The sequence below is a fragment of the Pipistrellus hanaki genome, assembly GCF_964339955.1.
Source record: "Pipistrellus hanaki genome assembly, chromosome: 3".
NCBI lineage: Eukaryota > Metazoa > Chordata > Mammalia > Chiroptera > Vespertilionidae > Pipistrellus > Pipistrellus hanaki.
The window spans coordinates 176,761,225-176,779,252 of NC_140505.1; the positions used below are offsets into that span (position 1 = coordinate 176,761,225).

The 18,028-nt window shown below is 36.2% G+C and overlaps 1 protein-coding gene across 4 annotated transcripts in view; it reads right to left on the reverse strand.

Moving 5' to 3' along the window:
* Positions 1–2,014: 2,014 nt before the first annotated feature.
* Positions 2,015–18,028, reverse strand: part of WASHC3 (WASH complex subunit 3) — a 42,135-nt gene continuing 26,121 nt past the window's right edge. For all 4 annotated transcript variants that reach the window (XM_084880090.1, XM_084880093.1, XM_084880092.1 and 1 more), the window contains exons 6-7: positions 8,951–9,015; positions 2,015–2,276 (exon numbers count right to left, since the gene is read on the reverse strand). In XM_084880090.1, the coding sequence (XP_084736216.1) occupies positions 2,192–2,276; positions 8,951–9,015 (150 nt within the window). In that variant the 3' untranslated portion in view covers positions 2,015–2,191. The remainder of the gene's footprint in view (positions 2,277–8,950; positions 9,016–18,028) is intronic.

Below are 18,028 nucleotides of genomic sequence, written 5' to 3' on the forward strand. Positions count from 1 at the left end.
AATCTTATCAACAAGAAAGGTAAAAGGGAATGATTTTGAAAAGACACCTTGGCACTGCTGCAGCAACTGCTGAAGGAAAGACCTGAACTGTGGGAATTTAAGTTCTTCACGACTTCTGGAAATCAAGCTTGTTTTTGTGAAGAACTTGATCAGAAACAAAAGTTTCCCTGAACATTATGTTGTCTGGGTGCTCTTTAAGAGCACATGGACGCAATTTACTCTCTAACAGGAGCCATGTTCTGGTTCAGATATAAAAGTTTTGCAGAAGAACTCAGCGGGGTACGTGTAAAAGGAAACATTTAAAAATTGCATTATAATTGCAACAGACTATAAAGATATAGATTTAGTCATTGTTTATCTTTTGGTCATTCTTGGAAGGTTTTAAAATCTAAAAATTTTAATGAAAAAGTTCTGGAAATCTTGAGTGTGACTTACCGTCCAACTTATCTTTATATCCAAGAAAAATCATACATTGTAAATGATAATTAAGTTCAAGTCAACTTGGTATTTTAGAAGCAGCTCTATCTGTAGCCAATGCTTGTGGTGGTGGCCCTACAACGTGTCCACCTCCGGGCCCACCTGGGGTTTCAGCCAGCGCTCTAGTGAGAGTCCCACTCAATCTCAGACTCACCTTTTGGTGACAGCAAACCCATCTGAAAGAAGTGCCCCATTTCTCCACTTTGTGACAAAGTGTCCTTTCAAAGGCCATGGGAACCCCAGGCCTATGGTGCAAGTATATCACATAAATGATGAGTAGCCTTCGACCAATGGGTCCAGGGCTAGTGGACAGAGGGTTCAGGCTCCAGTCCTTCTGGTAGACAATCCTGGGGAGCACTTGCTCATTTCCAAGGTGGTGTTATGGTCCTTGGACCACATCCCAAGCTCCCCAATGGCAATCTGGATAAGGTACCTTTGTATGGGTTTTCCCCCTTATTCTGTTCTCTTCCTTTTGCTTCCTGGGATTACCTCACAGATGACTTATACTCAAGTTCTTTTTCAGGGTCTACTTTCAGGTGCCCTAAACGAAAATGAGCACCATTAACCAAATGCATTTATATATCTTTCCTTGTAAGTGTAGGTGGTTCTTCATATCTGTAGATTCACCATTTGTGAATTCAACCAACAGTGAATTGAAAATATTTTGTGAAAATGTTGCACTATTGCTGACATGTACTATGTGTCAGGCTGATGATAGCTGCGTCTGTACTGAACATGTATAGACTTCTTTTTCCTTGTCATTAGGCTCTAAACAACACAGTAAAATAGCCATTTACATAGTGTTTACTTTGTATTAGGCATTTAAAGTAATCTAGAGATGATTTAAAGTGTACAAAAGGATGTGTATAGGTTATTTGCAAATATTTTGTCATTTTATATAAGGGAATTGAGCATCCATAAATTTTAGTACCCATGGGGGTTATTTTACAGATTTTTTAGATTGTGTGCAAATAATTATTCAATAATTATTTGGTGAGGACATTTTAAACCTGTGAAAATTGAATATATTTTTTGTTGTTGTTGTTTAGGCAATAAGAGCTGATGATAATGATGCTTGTTCACTATGAACCACATTGAAACTACCTTTGATTAAATTTCTATCTAACAAATATAATACGAATATCTAACTTTGATGGTATATGAACTTATGGTGAAGTGGCAAAAAACACTATAACTAATAAATAATACCAATAAGTTCCATATCCATACTATATATGATATATAAGCTTTAATTTGTCACATAAAACTTCAATATTACTTTCTGCCAGAAATTTAGCAACTTTTATGATACAAATGCACATAATACTTTCATGCTAAAAATCACAAAAACTGAGTAATTTACCCAGCCAAATTCACTTTTTTTTGCAGTCTATTTTTGATCACTAATCTCACATTGATTTTATGTTAAATGCTCATTACGTCTCTGTAATATTCCATCTTGGTATTGGTAGCACTGATTTAACTTTTTTAGGTTATTTTATTTTCCAGGTCAGGGTCCTTAATTGGTAACAAGATATACTGCCAGGTTATAAATGCTTTATTATTATTATTACAATTTTAGCACTGAGGAAGCTTGGTGATGAATATCTGGCCATTTGATGTTGTTTTGGCAGAGTTCAAGTTCAGACTCTCTTTCTGATAGAACATAAAGTACGCCTACACGTGTTATCTGTAGTTATTATCAAAGTTAATCTTAGTCACTAAAAGAGGATTCACTATCTGAACTTTCCTCTGCATTTTTTTCACCTTCTCCATCAGGCACTGGAGCATCTGGCCTCCTGAAAGAGAAGGGAAACATTTTTAAAGGTTTTTCCAGTTGAAAAAAGCACTTACTCATTGTAAATGAGGTTCATCCTTGAATATTGCTGCTCATAAATCTGCCAAGTCTGCGTCTTTAACTGAGAGAGACTCCCACTCGCCACCGCAGCGCGCTCTCCCTGGCGTCTCCAGCATTGTGGGGATTAAGTGCCTTTCCTGTGCCGACTGTGGCACTGTCTTCTTTTGCCAGTGCTTACAGAGTGTGCTGCTGCAGCACTTCATGCTTCTCATTGCCATGGAGATGAGCTTTAGACAGAGATGTGATCAGGGGAGACTGGCAGGGCCATTGCCACAGCCAGGCAGCCTCCAAGTGCCCTGGAGTCCAGAGAAAGAAAAGCCAGCAGTGGAAAGAAAGGGAAAACCTTCATGCTCAGGAAAGCCGCAGCGAGAAGGTTTTTAAGTGGAAGAGAGTTTAAGAGTGGCTATTCAGAAACACAGGCAATATAGAAAATCGGTGGGGGCAAAGGTTCTGCATTGTGTTGAATGTTTTCATTTATGTGCAACATGGAGATATGAGGATGGTTAAACTCCAACTCCGCAAGGCTGTGCTATCATAATAAAATTTAACACTGTCATTAAAACCAACAACTAGACAGGCTCCACCATGTGTGTCAGTAAACCATTCAGTTCACCTGGGAGCACTCACTCAGCCCATGCCCCTGCTACCAAGAAGGAGAATTAAGTGAGGAAAGTATACTTTTGGGGAAACAAAAAGAGAGAGGAGGATTAATACAGCTGCTCTGTCCTAATAATGAAAATCTACCACTTATGTCTCCCTCAGCCCCTTGATTTTATTAAAGACTGGGAACACCCACAAATGCAACTCTTCTTTGTTAGACATATAACTACTATACATAGTTCATTATTTACTGTTATTTACTCATTAAAAATTACGGTTGAGTTCTGGCTTATATTTTTAATGTCATACCTGGAAAACTACTACACAGAACAAATAGTACTGGCACTGCTTTCTAGTCGTCACATATAAACCCGTTCAATTTTAGATTTTGCCTAAGAGGAAATCACATGCACTCAATAGAGTACAATGTGAAAGCTGGCCACAGCATTTCTAGGTGTTGACTGATGCTCTGTCTGCCTAAAATACTAACATGGAACCACAGTCTTCTTCACTACCCATGGGAGCAAGAACTCTAGAAGCAGTGGGCATGAATACCAGGCACATTTTTCCAGTAAGTTTCTCCTTGCTCAATAGTTGATTTCTTATTGTCTTCACTTTGCTTAAAAAGGAAAAATTTGCCAGAGGGAAATTTTAAAAATTATCTGACTATTACACCAAATTACATTAGTATCTATGGTAACTCAAACAAATAAAACAATGTATACAACTCCCCTAAAATAAACACTACTTAGGAGAAGGGTAAAAGTAGCTTAGGCCTAGAAGAGAGAGAAACATTCAAATTAATTGATTTATGTGTGTAACCACTTTTTGATATATATACTACTATATGGCATAGCAGTTACGAACAAAGACTATGAAGTCAAATCCCAGCCTTGCTACTTACTTGTTAGGCAACTTTGGAGAAGCTATTCAACCACTCTGTACCCAACTAACTAGATGTTGTGTTGATTAAAATAAATCACTAAATGTAAAGTGATTAATATTGAACAATATCTGGCATATAATAAGAATATTAAATGTTATTTTCTATTATTTTTATTGTAGAATTATTATTCTAATAATTATCATGTGCCCATTATTTGCCAGGAACTGTCTTAGGTGCCAGAGATACAGAGATGAAAACCAAACAGTTCCTGTCCTGCACAAGCTGATATTTCCAGGGGGAGATAGAAATGGAATCAATTATTGTTATACAGTATGACATACACAAACACAGATGTATGAGCGACACGTGTGAAAAGAAAAGTAATTCACTCTATTAGGGTTGGTTAGAGAAAACTCCAGAGAGATGAAGACACTTGTGAAGGGTTTTGGGATGTGAGTAGGAGTTTGTCAGAAACAAAAAAATGTGGGAATAAGTGAGGATGGAAATCTGAATAGAGAGAAAAAATGAGAATGGTATGATACTACTGTACATTAGGAAGTTGGAAGTCATTCAGTAGCTAGAGGGTAGGGTGCAAAAGTATATGCGGTGCAAAAGTAGATGACATCAGATGATTTAGCAGTAGTAATAGGTGAAGGATAGGGAAAAGTTATATAAACAAGTTTTCGCTGCAATTGCACAATTTTGGGATTTTTACATAGTCCCTTATTTCACATTTACGTTGTTATGTAATAATCACCACTATCTCCAGAACTCTCTTCATCCTGCAAAACTGAAACTCTATACCCATCCTATCTACTAAAGAGGGAATATCCTAATTGATCATCACACCTTCACAAAGATGGTGGTGCCCACAGCCAATGAGGGAATATGCTAATTGACTTCCACACCCTCAAAGATGGCTGAGCCAATAGCCACAAGATGCCAGTACCAAACCCTCAGCCTCACCAAGGTGGCAGACGTGCAGCATAGCTGGGCCCACCCCAGGTGGATCTGGCCACTCTGTGTGCCTGCCTCCAGAGCCCCCCACTTCCCTCAGTCCCCCAGCCGCCTAGGGCCAGCCCAAGGTACAGGCAAGTTTCGGATGTCTGCGGCCCAGTTGCCCAGGGCCTCCCGAGGCTCAGATAACTAGGGCCGGTCAAAGCTTGAACTGCTGGCAGTGGCAGCAGCAGAGGTATGATGGGAGTGTTTCCTTCCCCTGATCATTGGGTCGCCTCCTGCTCCTGAGGGTTCCTGGGCTGGGAGAGGGGCAGGCCAGGCTGAGGGATCCCCCCTACAGTGCATGAATTTTCATGCACCAGGCCTCTAGTTAAGTAATAACTCCCCTACACTCTTTCCCTCCAGGCTTTGGCATCTACTATTCTACTTTCTGTCTTTCAATTTGACTATTCTAAGTGGAATCATATAGTGTTTGTCACTTTGTGACTGGCTTATTTCATTTATCATAATGGAAGGTTTATCCATGTTATAGCATGTATCAGAATTTCCTTCCTTTTTAAGGCTGAATAATACTCCATTGTGTGCACAGAGTACATTTTGTTTAACCACTCATCTGTGGATGGGCATTTGGGTTGTTTCCACCTTTGGGCTATTGTTGTTTCCACCTTTGGGCTACTGCTACTCTGAACATGGGTATACAAATACAGGGTGGGGTAAAAGTAGGTTTATAGTTGTTCATATGGAAAATAGTAGAATAATCAATAAATAATAATACAAGAATAAACTATGTGTTTTATGTACTTACAACTGTAAGCCTACTTTTGCCCCACCTTGTATATGTTTTGAGTTCTTGCTTTTACTTTTGGGTATATGTTCAGAAGTGGAACTGCCAGATTACATGGTAATTCTAGGGTAAATTTTTTTGAGGCACTGCCAGACTGTTTTCCATAGTGGTTATATCATTTATACACAGTACATAAGTGTTTCCAATTTTTTAATTTCTTTGCCAAACTTGCATTGTTTGTCTTCATTCATTTTTAAAAATTGAGATACAATTGATATATAACATTATATTAGTTTTAGGAATATAATACACTTTGTTATTTGTATATATTGTGAAACCATCACACATTAATTCTAGTTGATGTCCACCCTCATATATAACTTCAAACATTTTTTTCTTTTTATGAGAACTTTAAAGATCTGCTCTCGCCCAGCTGGTGTGTCTCAGTTAATTGAGCTCTTTCACATATCTTTTTTTTTTTTAATTTTATTTTTATTTATTTTTTATTTATTTTAAATATATTTTATTGAATTTTTTTTTGCCCCCCTCCCTCCCTCCTACACATACCCTCCCTCCCCAGAGTTTTATGTCCGTTGGTTGTACTTATATGCATCACATATCTTTTTATTTCAGTGGCATTGGAAACTAACAGGACTGACTATTGGTTATATAAAACTATTGATATTTTTGAAAACTTGGATTTTTAAAGATAATAACTTAAAAATTGCATTTATTTGGTAATTACCAGGCATTTAATTCAGTCTCATAGACTTCTTGAAATTTAGTGATAGACATTTTTCTAGGAACATAGGCAGGTTCTCTTCTCCTTTAGCATGTTACACTGCTTTAGTTTAAAATTATGTACTCTTAGCTACTGAAATTTTATACATAATCAAATAATAACGTATTTTCTGATCAGTATTTATTTCAACTTTGCTCTTTGCTCAGTACAGACTATCTTGACTAGTTTATCTAACAGTTATATGAGTCTGCCTTACTATCTGAGGCTAATAAAAAAAGTGTAGTTTATATTTTAAAAGAAAAGAGAACACAGAACAATTTTTCACGGAAAGTTCTTGGCTGAGGCTTACTATGTACCTAAGATTCTAAATAAAAGTACACTCTTCACTTGGGTGGCACATTTTTTCTCCTTCATCAGCTAAGAGCTTTCTTCCAGAGCAAGGCTCCTTAACTTTTAGGTAAACATGATCCCCCAAGCGCTAGAATTCCTCTTAAACTAGGCAGTTGATTCCACTTCTCATATCTGGCTAAGTGTCGTTGAAGTTGGTCTAGTAGTGGTGGTGACAGGTTATAGTGAGTCACCCCCACTCTGACCAGTACCCCTTGTGACCAATGGCCTGAACTTATGAGGCAATGGGTCAGAATTCCGGCTCCAGGCTGTGGTTGAGGAGCAGCTTTCGTGTAAGATGATGTTTTAACTGTTACTGGAATTCTACCCTAAAACTTGGCACCGCTTTGCAACCAAATGTTTCTTAACGTTTAAAGACAATGACATACCCTCAGATTTGCTAAGTGAGATATACCAAGGAAGGATTGGAGGTACTGGGAGTTCTCCCCTCGGTAGTCATCTATGCACTTCTTTGGGTAGTGATACCTAAATGGAATCTTGGAGAATATGAACTTAGCCAGGCCAATAAGATGGGGGAAGGAAATTCCATGGAGGTGGTATGGAACAGTGGCAAGAAATGAAGCTCGAGTGAGAATCTGGGTCTTGATGACAAAAGTATTTATATGTAATTCTAGTGTTTGACTACATGCTGAAGGTAATGGCGGGTCACAGAAAGATTTGAAGCAAGAATGAAGTATTAACAGAAAACTCAAGCTTTAGTGAAAGATTAAAAAAGAAATGGGAAACCAATCAGGAGCTACAATAATGATTCAGGTGAGAAATGATGAGAGTTTGAAGTAAGCAGCGATGAGCACGGAGGTATGTGGTCTGATGTAAGGGATATTAAAAATGAGTCTATCGTAGTGACTGACAGTCAGGGGTAGGGAAGAGGGCACAATTGAGGATGACTTTCAAGTTGTTAATGTGGATAAATAAATTATGAAGGTTTAGTCTGGGCAAGGGATAACGTAAAGCCAATAGGAGGTAAAAGGAGTAGAGAGTCAGCATCTGTTGATGCTTGTAGGGCTGCTAGTTTTCTATTTATTACATTTTCTCTAGAGAAAAAAAAAATCAGCCTTTTAAAAGTCATTTTAGCTTTCTACTGTATATTTCGTCTACTGTGTATTTCCAGAAGCAAAAAGGAGGCCATGGTCAATGTTGAATATATTTATAACATATATATGTCAATGAGTACCAAAATGGATTGGACCCATACGTTCAAGTCACATTCTAAAATATGTCACAATCCATCTGCTTGTAAAGTGTGTGTCAGAAAGAATTTCCAGAACGAATGTCAAATATCCCGGAGATGCCTTAGTTCAAATTACCAGTCTATGCCATTGGACTTCAGCTACTTGGATATGCACTAAATGTAGACACATGCTGGGAACCAGTTTTTGTAGACTTTTAAAAAATTCTTAAATTTCATATTTTGGAAGATAAATATGAAAAAAGACTGTTTTATGGTGTTTCACATGCAAAACACACAGTTTCTTGAAGGGCTAAGAGCCAAGAAAAACAACAAAGCAGTATATTGCTAGTAGAATACAAATACCTGGAACACACAGCTAAATACAGTGGGGTGGACCAAAATCCCAAACTGGAAAGACTTTTTACAAGTATCCAGATACTTGCAAAACAGACTACTTCTGAATAATCCATGAAGATATGTATTTATCCAGGATGAGCTATGTAGCTAGGTTTGCTTGGATGAAATAAATTCTTGACAAATTCCTGAGCCACATATTTACAGCATTTCTCAAAAATATTTTATAAAACTCACCAAAACTGACATCTAGTTCCATAATAACCATTAATGTGGACCTACAGTGACTTTACCCTATTTTGTCTCAATCTGGCTCAACTTAGATCTTGGTAGAGTAAATTTCCTATATACTAAACTAAGGTATTAAACAAATATCTGGTAGATAATTTAAAAAGAGAAAGAAAAAAGTAGCATGGAGAGAAAAACACCACTGCTTCTTGAGGACACTACTGTTGTGCAACAAAATTGCCATCAAATTTCATCTCTCTGGATATATAGATTCATCACTTTTGTACTATAACTGCCCTTAAATGTGCAAAGGCTGGTTTTAACAACATAGGATAGATTTTTCATTTTTGTAACACTATTTATGAATGTAGTTCCCTCAACTATAAAATACTATATAGAAAAAATATCTAGAGTTTGAAATCTTTTTATTATAACTGATAAATTCAACATCTTGGCGGTAATATCATATTAGAAGAATTACTTACTCGAGAAGATCTGGGTCTAGTCCTTCTGATATCATTTTGTTTCTTATTGCCATCACTGGGACACCCTAAGCAAAGGACACAATATAATAATTCAGTGATTAAAAATGCTTCCTTCATAAAAACAGAAAAATAGACCAATGGATCAAACTGAGAGCCTAGAAATAAAGCCCAAGCATATATAGTCAACTAGTATTTGACAAAGGGGCCAAGATTACTAAATAGAGAAAAGACATTTTCTTCAATAAATGGTGCTGGGAAAATGGAGTTGAAGAATGAAACTCAGTATGAGGAGTCTTCAGAGTTATATGTCTCAGAGAAATGCTACAGATCTTGACAAATTAAGTTCAAATTATTGTTAACTATAATCCTCATTTCTAAAATAGGAAATATGCCTAGCCAGTGTGGCTCAGTGGTTGAGCATCTACCTTTGAACCAGGAGGTCTCAGTTCGATTCCCAATCTGGGTACATGTTTGGGTTGTGGGCTCAATCCTCAGTGTGGGTACCATGAAGGAGGCAGATGATCAATGATTCTTTCTCATCATTGATATTTCTATTTCTCTCCCTCTCCCTTCCTTTCGAAAATCAATAGAAAAAAAAATAAAGTAAAAGGAAATATATTACAATTTTATTTTATTTAAAAAATATATATTTTATTGATTTTAGAGAGGAAGGGAGAGGGAGAGAAACATCAATGATGAGAAAATCATTGATTGGCTGCCTCTTGCACGCCCCCTACTGGGGATCGAGCCTGCAACCCAGGCATGTGCCCTTAGCCGGAATCGAAGCTGGGACCCTTCAATCTGTAGGCCGATGCTCTATCCATTGAGACAAACCAGCTAGGGCTAAAATTTAAATTTTTTTTTTTTTCATGTATAGGGCGTAAGGTCACAGGAAGGTCATAGAATCCAGCCACTCGTGAGGAGTAAGCTCAAGTCACTGTTGGATGTGTTATACACAAAGCCATTCTTCAGGCATTCTGCTCTCTTTACACCTATTAATTATTTAGTTTTAAAAAAATGTCCAGAAAAGATGTCTTCTACAGCCACCATCCTTTCTTTTGGCTGCGGAGGAAGAGAAAGTCCACGTTCCCTACAGCTTGCTAGGCTAAAGGGGGATGGGAAAGCAAAGGCTTCCGTGCAGGGTTGCAGGAACACTCTCCCTCCTGAGTGGCAGCTAAGGCAAGGCTGTCATTTGTAGGCCCATTTACACACTTAGATTGAGAACCGTTATGTTTAATTTTATAAATTAGTAAAAATTAATCTGTTAAGACTTGGCTAAAATGAACACCGAAATGCATCCTAAATATTAGATGGATGAAAACAAATAGCACCATCACAAAGTTATCTTAAAAACATACTCCTGAAAGTAATACTGTTTCATGGGGACAATCTTCAAGGAATTCTGCAAATGACAAAGAAGGCAGAAGATAAAACTCTGGACTTCTTGTTTGCTTATGAAGTTTAACAATAAACGAAATACAGAAAAGTAAGACTTGCTTAGGGGCACTCATTCCATGTTTAGAGACTCTTACATTTGGGATACAGTAAGCGTGAGAATAAAACTTGCACCATTTTTAAAACATAGGTATCCCAAAAATGTATACACACACTTTGAATAATTATAAAGGCAATGTTTATTAAAATACATTTTCAAAATTGAGTTGTTAAAATATACATTTTTGGATACCCTATATATTACCTGGAATTAAGACTTCAGAGATTTTTAAATAAAGCATACTTAATAATCACTTGATAATAAAAGTTATATAATAGTGTAGGAGAAAGCTGTCTACTTGAATGACAAGGGTGGGAATTTATTTGATAATTACATGCCATTCAACTATTCAGTATAACAGAGAAAGTTAGAAGTTTGAAACAGTTCAAAGAAGAAAACACTTTAGTGCTAAGGAGAACAGGAAAAGAGAGTAGAGTTAACATCATACTTCTTTAAAAAGACCTCTCAGTTTCTGTTAACTACAGTTTGATGGTATAAGGTCTTTCTACAAATGCAACTGTGATTTATTTATTACTAGTGGCCTGGTGCAAGAAATTCGTGCATGGGAGGGGTGTCCCTCAGCCTGGCCTGCACCCTCTCCATTCTGGGACATCCCTATCACAATCTGGGACCACTAGGTCCTAACTGCTCACCTGTCTGCCTACCTGATCACCTCTAACCACACTGCCTGCTGGCCTGCTCGCCCCCAATTGCCCCTCCCCCCCACTGGCCTTCTTGCCCCAAACTGTCCCCCATTGCCCGCCTGATCACACCCAACTGCATCTCCCCTGCCATCCAACTGCCCCCCTACTGCTGGCCTGATCACCCCCAACTACTTTCCCCTCCTGGCCTGATCGCTCCTAACCACCTCTGACTTGGCCCCGCCATCATGGCTTTGTCCGGAAGGACATCCAGAAGGTCTCCTGGTCTAATTAGCATATTATCCTTCTAAAGTACCAATAGATACTTTAGCATAATCCACTGGAAAGCATTAGAAAGGTTATACAAAATTACGAAGCTGAGAAAACAGAAGGGAGAAGGAATGAGGTTGAAAATCTTTCCTAAAATATAGCAAAGAAAGTGTGTGTAGGGTGGGCTGAGGGGAGGTGGTAACTGGTAAGGGAGGAATAGGGAACAGGAAGGTTGATGGAATTAACTAAGCTCCCCATTTTAACTTTAATTTCATGGGATTGGTTATAGTACAAGAATAATAGCCCTAACCGGTTGTGCTCAGTGGATAAAGCGTCAGCCTGCGGACTGAAGGGTCATAGGTTCGATTCTGGTCAAGGGCATGTACCTTGGTTGCGGGCACATCGTCCATAGGGGTGTGCAGGAGGCAGCTGATTGATGTTTCTCTCTCATTGATGTTTTTAAATCTCTATTCCTATCCCTTCCTCTCTGTAAAAAAAAATCAATAAAAATATATTTAAAAATAATATTTTTACCCTTAGTTTCTCAAAGATGACTGCAGCAAAATAATACAAATATTACATTATCAAAATTTGGTGAGTCTTTAGTCATTTCTGTATATGAATATTGATAAAAGAAAATACACATAACTTATATTATCTTACCCTATTAGAGACTTTACCATTATCATCAGCTTAATACAAACATCATGAAGCTTGATAGAAAAATAATTTGGTCTGTTAGAGAGGATGCATTCCAAAGGAATTTGCTCCTGTTTCTAGTGATGTTGCTTAGAAAATTTGTTTTGCTGTATTCATCCTTAGAGGTTAAGAAACAATCTGGTTTGTTAAACATCAAAAAGAAGTGTCCAATTTCTGATCTCCAAGAGACAAGGCTATTGGTGGTCTAAGGAGGACACGACAGACCTCAAGACTAAAGTTTACTGAACTGTGGGATTATTTTTGGCAAGTGATTGTGGCCGTTTGTCCAATCTAAGTAATGAAGAAGAGAGAAGGCAGCCATAAGTCTGATGTTCCAAAAATCACGTCTGTATTTGCGTCACTGGAGAAAGTGTGCAAAGGAGCCACAGTAATGAAATTACGAAGGCAACACTAATAGCTAAATCCTAGTTTCTTATATCATAGTAACTGTTTTGAGGTTATAGGGCTGCCAATATTTACATTTATTTGTTATTGTGTTAATGAAATCCAAGTTACTAAATTCCTTTATAAGCCACGTTGAAATTTTCCCTAACATTTTAGATTTGAAGGGGAAAAACCCTCTTACTCAATCTAATAGTGATGATTTTCCTTTTGTAAAATAACAAAAAAAATGCTCCTTACATTTGAGTCTTTCCTCTCGGTTTATGAGCTTGAATCACAACAATTCAGTTCTGAAAGATGGAAAATATGAAGTTTATGAAGGTTTTCCCCCTACTTGGTAAAATAGTAAAGAAAAGATCTATTGGGTTGATAGGTGGGTAATACTTTTTTTTTTTTTTTTTTTCAGGGAGAGGAAATGAGTAGGAATTGAAAAGATGCTCTGAGTTGGAAAAAGGCAAGAAGTCCTCCAATCAGGCTCCTTTTATTTAAATTTTAACTTAGTGGAATGGACTCAATCATTTCTTTGCCTTCTGATTTTCAATAATGCTCTTTTAAAAATATCTATACTGCATTTTATGCGATATTTTATTTTAAAAATGTTTTTATTGTTTGTTTGTTTGCTTTGTTGTTTTTTTTTAGAGAGAGAGAAGAAGGGTGAGAGATAGAAACAGTGTTGATAGAGAAACACATTGATTGGCTGTCTCCTGCATGCTCCCTGCTGAGGATCCAGACAGCAAATCTGGCATGTGCCCAGACTGGGAATTGAATTGATAACCTCTTGGTTAATGGGTCAATGCTCAACTCAAGGACTTATGTAATATTTTAGTAAGGTGTTATATTTAGGATAACATTTTCAGATGAAATATTCTATTTAACAGATAATGAATATTTGCTCAATAAACCATAACACAAAAGCAAGTGTATGCTTAATAATCCTTTCTCCTTCTAGAAGCTATCTGTAAAGGGATACAAAATTAATTTAAATAAATCTCTTAGTCACTGTTGACTGAATATCGCTATCTAAAAAAAAGAAGCTTTATTTTGAAAGACTTCAGATTTAGAAAATGACAAACTCTAAAATTATCTCTGATACTGTTGCCTCCAAGGGTCATTAATTTGAACCTAAATATATGGGCAAAAAAGCAGCTCACACATCTTGACTGGTTTCTATGGAACTAATAGTAAATTATTCCCTTGTCAGTGATTATTTCAACAGATCAGTTTCATAGGGAGAAAGAATTCTTCACTGGGCATCAGATATCTTTAAAGAAAAAGGAATAAACCACGATAAAATGGATAAAAATTAGACCAGCCCTGACCAGGGCCCCAGGAAGTTGGTAAGGAAGTTATTGTTACTTTATCCATGAAATAAACTCATGTTAGCAGTTTCACCTGTGCCTTTTAGGCATGGGAACTAAGGATAACCTAAATGCCTATCAAGAAAGCCATTAAAAATTATTTCAAAAAGTTGTTGATGCATTGTTATGTGCATCAACATATAGCTGAATCAATTATAGCTGAATCAATACATAGCTGAATCAATTTTCAGCTCAAAATATAGCTGAATCAATTTTCCCATGTGATTGATTTTTCCCCTGGGTGTTCTTGTAACATGATAAATATTAGATGCTAAAGACCAAAAAAGCACATGATGTGTTCTTTGCATTTTGTAGTTACTCAAGTTTTTAAAGAATTTCAAAGTAATTAGATGCTATGGAAGACCAATTTTTCCTCCCTTCATTATAATATAAAAGCAACCTCTAAAATGGAAACACTTTCTTTAACAATCTAATTAATGCTATAGCTTCATTAGGAGTACTTTAGCTACATTATGGTTTTGCTAAGCCTCATTTCACTCAACTGATATTTGTTGTTGAGAATGTGTGTTGATTAGAATTTTCTAAATTTAATTATTCATTTGTTTTCTAGGAATAGAAACTTTAAAGGAATTTTCATAGCAAATCATTTTAGAATTAGCTACATGACTTAAAGTGCAATAAGTTCAAATGGTGTATTACTCAGTTTTTGGAAACTCATTTTATATAAACCTATTTAAGAGAATCTAAAGAAATATCTCCAAATATAGCAATAAAAGAATGAAATTCTTAATATATTATAAAGATAATTTTACTGATTGAAACCAAATAACATTCATGTTTGAACTAGTTTTTCAATATGGTAATGAGTTTGGTGTATTATGAATCACTCACTTAAGGTCCTTATAGATCATGAATATCTATTTAAAGAGAGATGGCTAGAAATAGGCATTTCCTCTCGCTACAAAACCACAATAAAGGCCCTGAATCTGATATTGTGCCATCAGCACATGGTTTAACCAATTAACTGAATAAAAGTCATTTGTGTACCTGAACTAGGAAAAGAAAAAGAAAAGTTGGAATGCTGTACTATAATTATTTTGAAAACTCCAGTGAGTTGTACTAAGTCCTGGTGATATTTATTTAAATTGCAGCATTAAGGTAAATACAAAAGATGTAGATATCTTCAGGTAGAGGAATATATAATTTTCATTCAGTTTCCCAATAAGATATTTTGAAATCTATTTTATTTCCTTAAACATACAGTAAACAGATTAGCATTTTCTCCAAATTGTAAAATAATCCTTATTACAAAATTACCTAACTTTCAAATGAAGTTTGTTCTTGCATCTTACATTGCTGCAATCCATTCAAAACACATTATCTTCCACACCAGTAGTGCACCCCCTGTTATGAATGCTTACACTGAGATCTTATCCAAACAGGGTGCTAGAACGCCTTCCTCAAGCAAATGGTGTCTAAGACACGTCTTTCCTCCTGCAGTGAGTCTACATCCTTACTACAGCTCATTTGCTCCCTGGTCTTTACTTTTCCTTCCATTAACTACCACAATCTTAGCCAAACAAATTTCTATTTATGGTGAGATTCACCATACTTCTAAAAAGAGTAAATGTAAGTAAGTAACTACGTAATTTACATTACTAATTTGGAAAATTTTTATGTGAAGCACCCTATTTCTGGCAAAGGTGGGCACTGAGAAATCAAAGTTGGGTAACTAAAACATTATGGTTGGATCAGAGTACAAGAATTATACCACACATTTCGCAAAGGATAAAATCTGTCATTGTTAGTATATGTTTTCAAACACTCCCTTATGAACCTTAACAGCAATGTTCCTTTTGTCACAACTTCTAAAGTAAGAGGTAAGAAGCTGTGTAAAGGAGTTGGAATAAAAGATCCAAGTCCAAAAGTTAAAAATATTTTCCTGCTAAATGCTCATCTTCGTTGATTCCCATTGTATATATCATTTAAAGGAAATCCCTTATGAATTTTAAAACTATATTAAACTTATCCTCTAAAAGTTCTTTCCCCTGTGTTTGCTTGCTTATTCCTTCTTTTTCTTTCTTTTGTGAGGAGAGATGTAAAGAGGTATGATGTTACAGTGAAAAGAAAGATGAAGTAAATTTGACATTTAGCAAAATAAATAAACTGAAATAATAAATTACATGTTTTGGCTTGAAAGGACTTTTTGACAAACTGTCCTATACATTATCTCCATTATTTTAATTATGACAAAAATATGATATAGAGAACATGTTCCTGAAGAAATATATTCTCTTTAAAGATAATTTGCTACTTAAAAATTGATTTGATAAATTTAATACCCTAAATGAATTACCTTATCAATTACTTTTAAAAGTTTATTTGGCATTCTCAATTTTATGTTTCACTTACTCTCCCCTTTTAAATTATTTTAAAAATTTATTATTTTTAAATTAATTTTAATTATCTGATACATTATTAAAAAACAAAGAATTCAAGGGTACAGTAGCTGAATATCCTTCTCGATTCTACTGGGTACATCAGCTTGTTGGTGTGTGACAATTCTTCAGCTATGATTGAGAATTTCAAACCCTCCTGAGTGAGCTTCACAATTCAAAATACATTTCTCCAGAAATTATAAGCACCATCAATAAAAATACTTATGGTTAAATAACTAGATCCTGGAATCAAATTAATCACAACTCAACACTTTCATGGCAGTTGAATGCCACCTGAGGATAACTATAATGAAAAATAAGTGATATCAGTATTAAAATATTCTGAGCCATATGATTATGGCAACCGTGGAAGAAATCGGTAAGAATCAAGGCAGGTACACACAATATTACCAAATGGATACTGATCACCATCTAACTTAGTACCTGCCCAGTACATGCCTCTCCTTCAGTGTTCTAACTTCATCATGTATTAGGAAACAAGAAATCTAAAACCCAAACTTAGCAATCACTGTTTACTGCTTTTGAAGCAAACATACCTACCGTACATGAGAAAAATCAAATAGCAAAGAGTAATTTAAAAGCAAAACTTCTCAACATTAAACATGTACACAGTATGATTGGTTCTGAACTCCCTACCTTTCAAGGCAACTTGGGAAGGGTTCAAAGACAGCCAGAATATTGAAAAGTAATAACCAGTAAAATTGGCATAATTCTTCACATGGCTTCCTTAGAAGCTAGCTCATTGACTTTAGCAGAGAATAAGTAAATTTGGTAATTCTTTGCCAACAATACTAGAACAAGTTAACTGTTTCTAGATTCTCCAGATGCTCAGGCCATGGCAAAGCACAGCTAATACCTGAGGGGCTCCTGACTGGTGGTCCACTGTCACAGCTTTCTGCCTCAGGAGAAAGCTCTATCTAATCCTTGCATTTGATATAAGACAGAATGCTGAGGAAGGAAGTAACTGGGTTCACTTGAGTCCCATTTATCCCAACTCAAAGTTATTGCTCATATATTGTATCATTCTGCTAAGCTTGGTTTCTTTTTTAGTTGTCATCAAATGGACTGGCTGGCCATTTAGTTGATGGGAAGAAAAAAATATTTTTCCTTTCCAATTTTCAAAGTTAGCTAAATTATGCATTTAATTAGACAAATGTCCATTTGCAACTTTTCATTATCTACATTCACATGTAGATAGGAAAGCAAACATTTTACACATGGCTTTTATCTTCAATGTGAAACACCACAAAAACTTGTCCCCCAACCCTGAATGTACTAAAAGAAATACTGACCTTGATACTGATTAATCAATCTTTGGTATTAAAAAGGAAACAAAACACATGTTGACATTATAATATCTACAGAGTTAAAAATACAAAAAGAAATAACATATAGTTGTTACACTAAATCCAAACCTGTTTTCCACAGCTATTACTATATATGAACCACTCTTTAAAAATTTTTATTTTTAGAGAGCAGAAGGGAGAGGGAAAGAAGGAGAGAGAGAGAGAAAAAGAGAGAGAAAGATCGATTTGTTGTTCCACTTATTTATGCGTTCATTGGTTGCTTCTTGTGTATGTGCCTTGACTGAGGATCGAACCCACAATCTTGTTCTATCTGGACAACACTCTAACCAACTGAGCTACTTGGCCAGGGCTGACCCACTTTGGACTAGACCGTTGGTCAGTGATGGGGAATTTACCCTGGAGCTCTCTAGAGCAACCAAACAAGATTTGAAATCCTTTAAATACTCTTACAAAAACTACACCTTATCTAAAGGGCACTCGACTTCA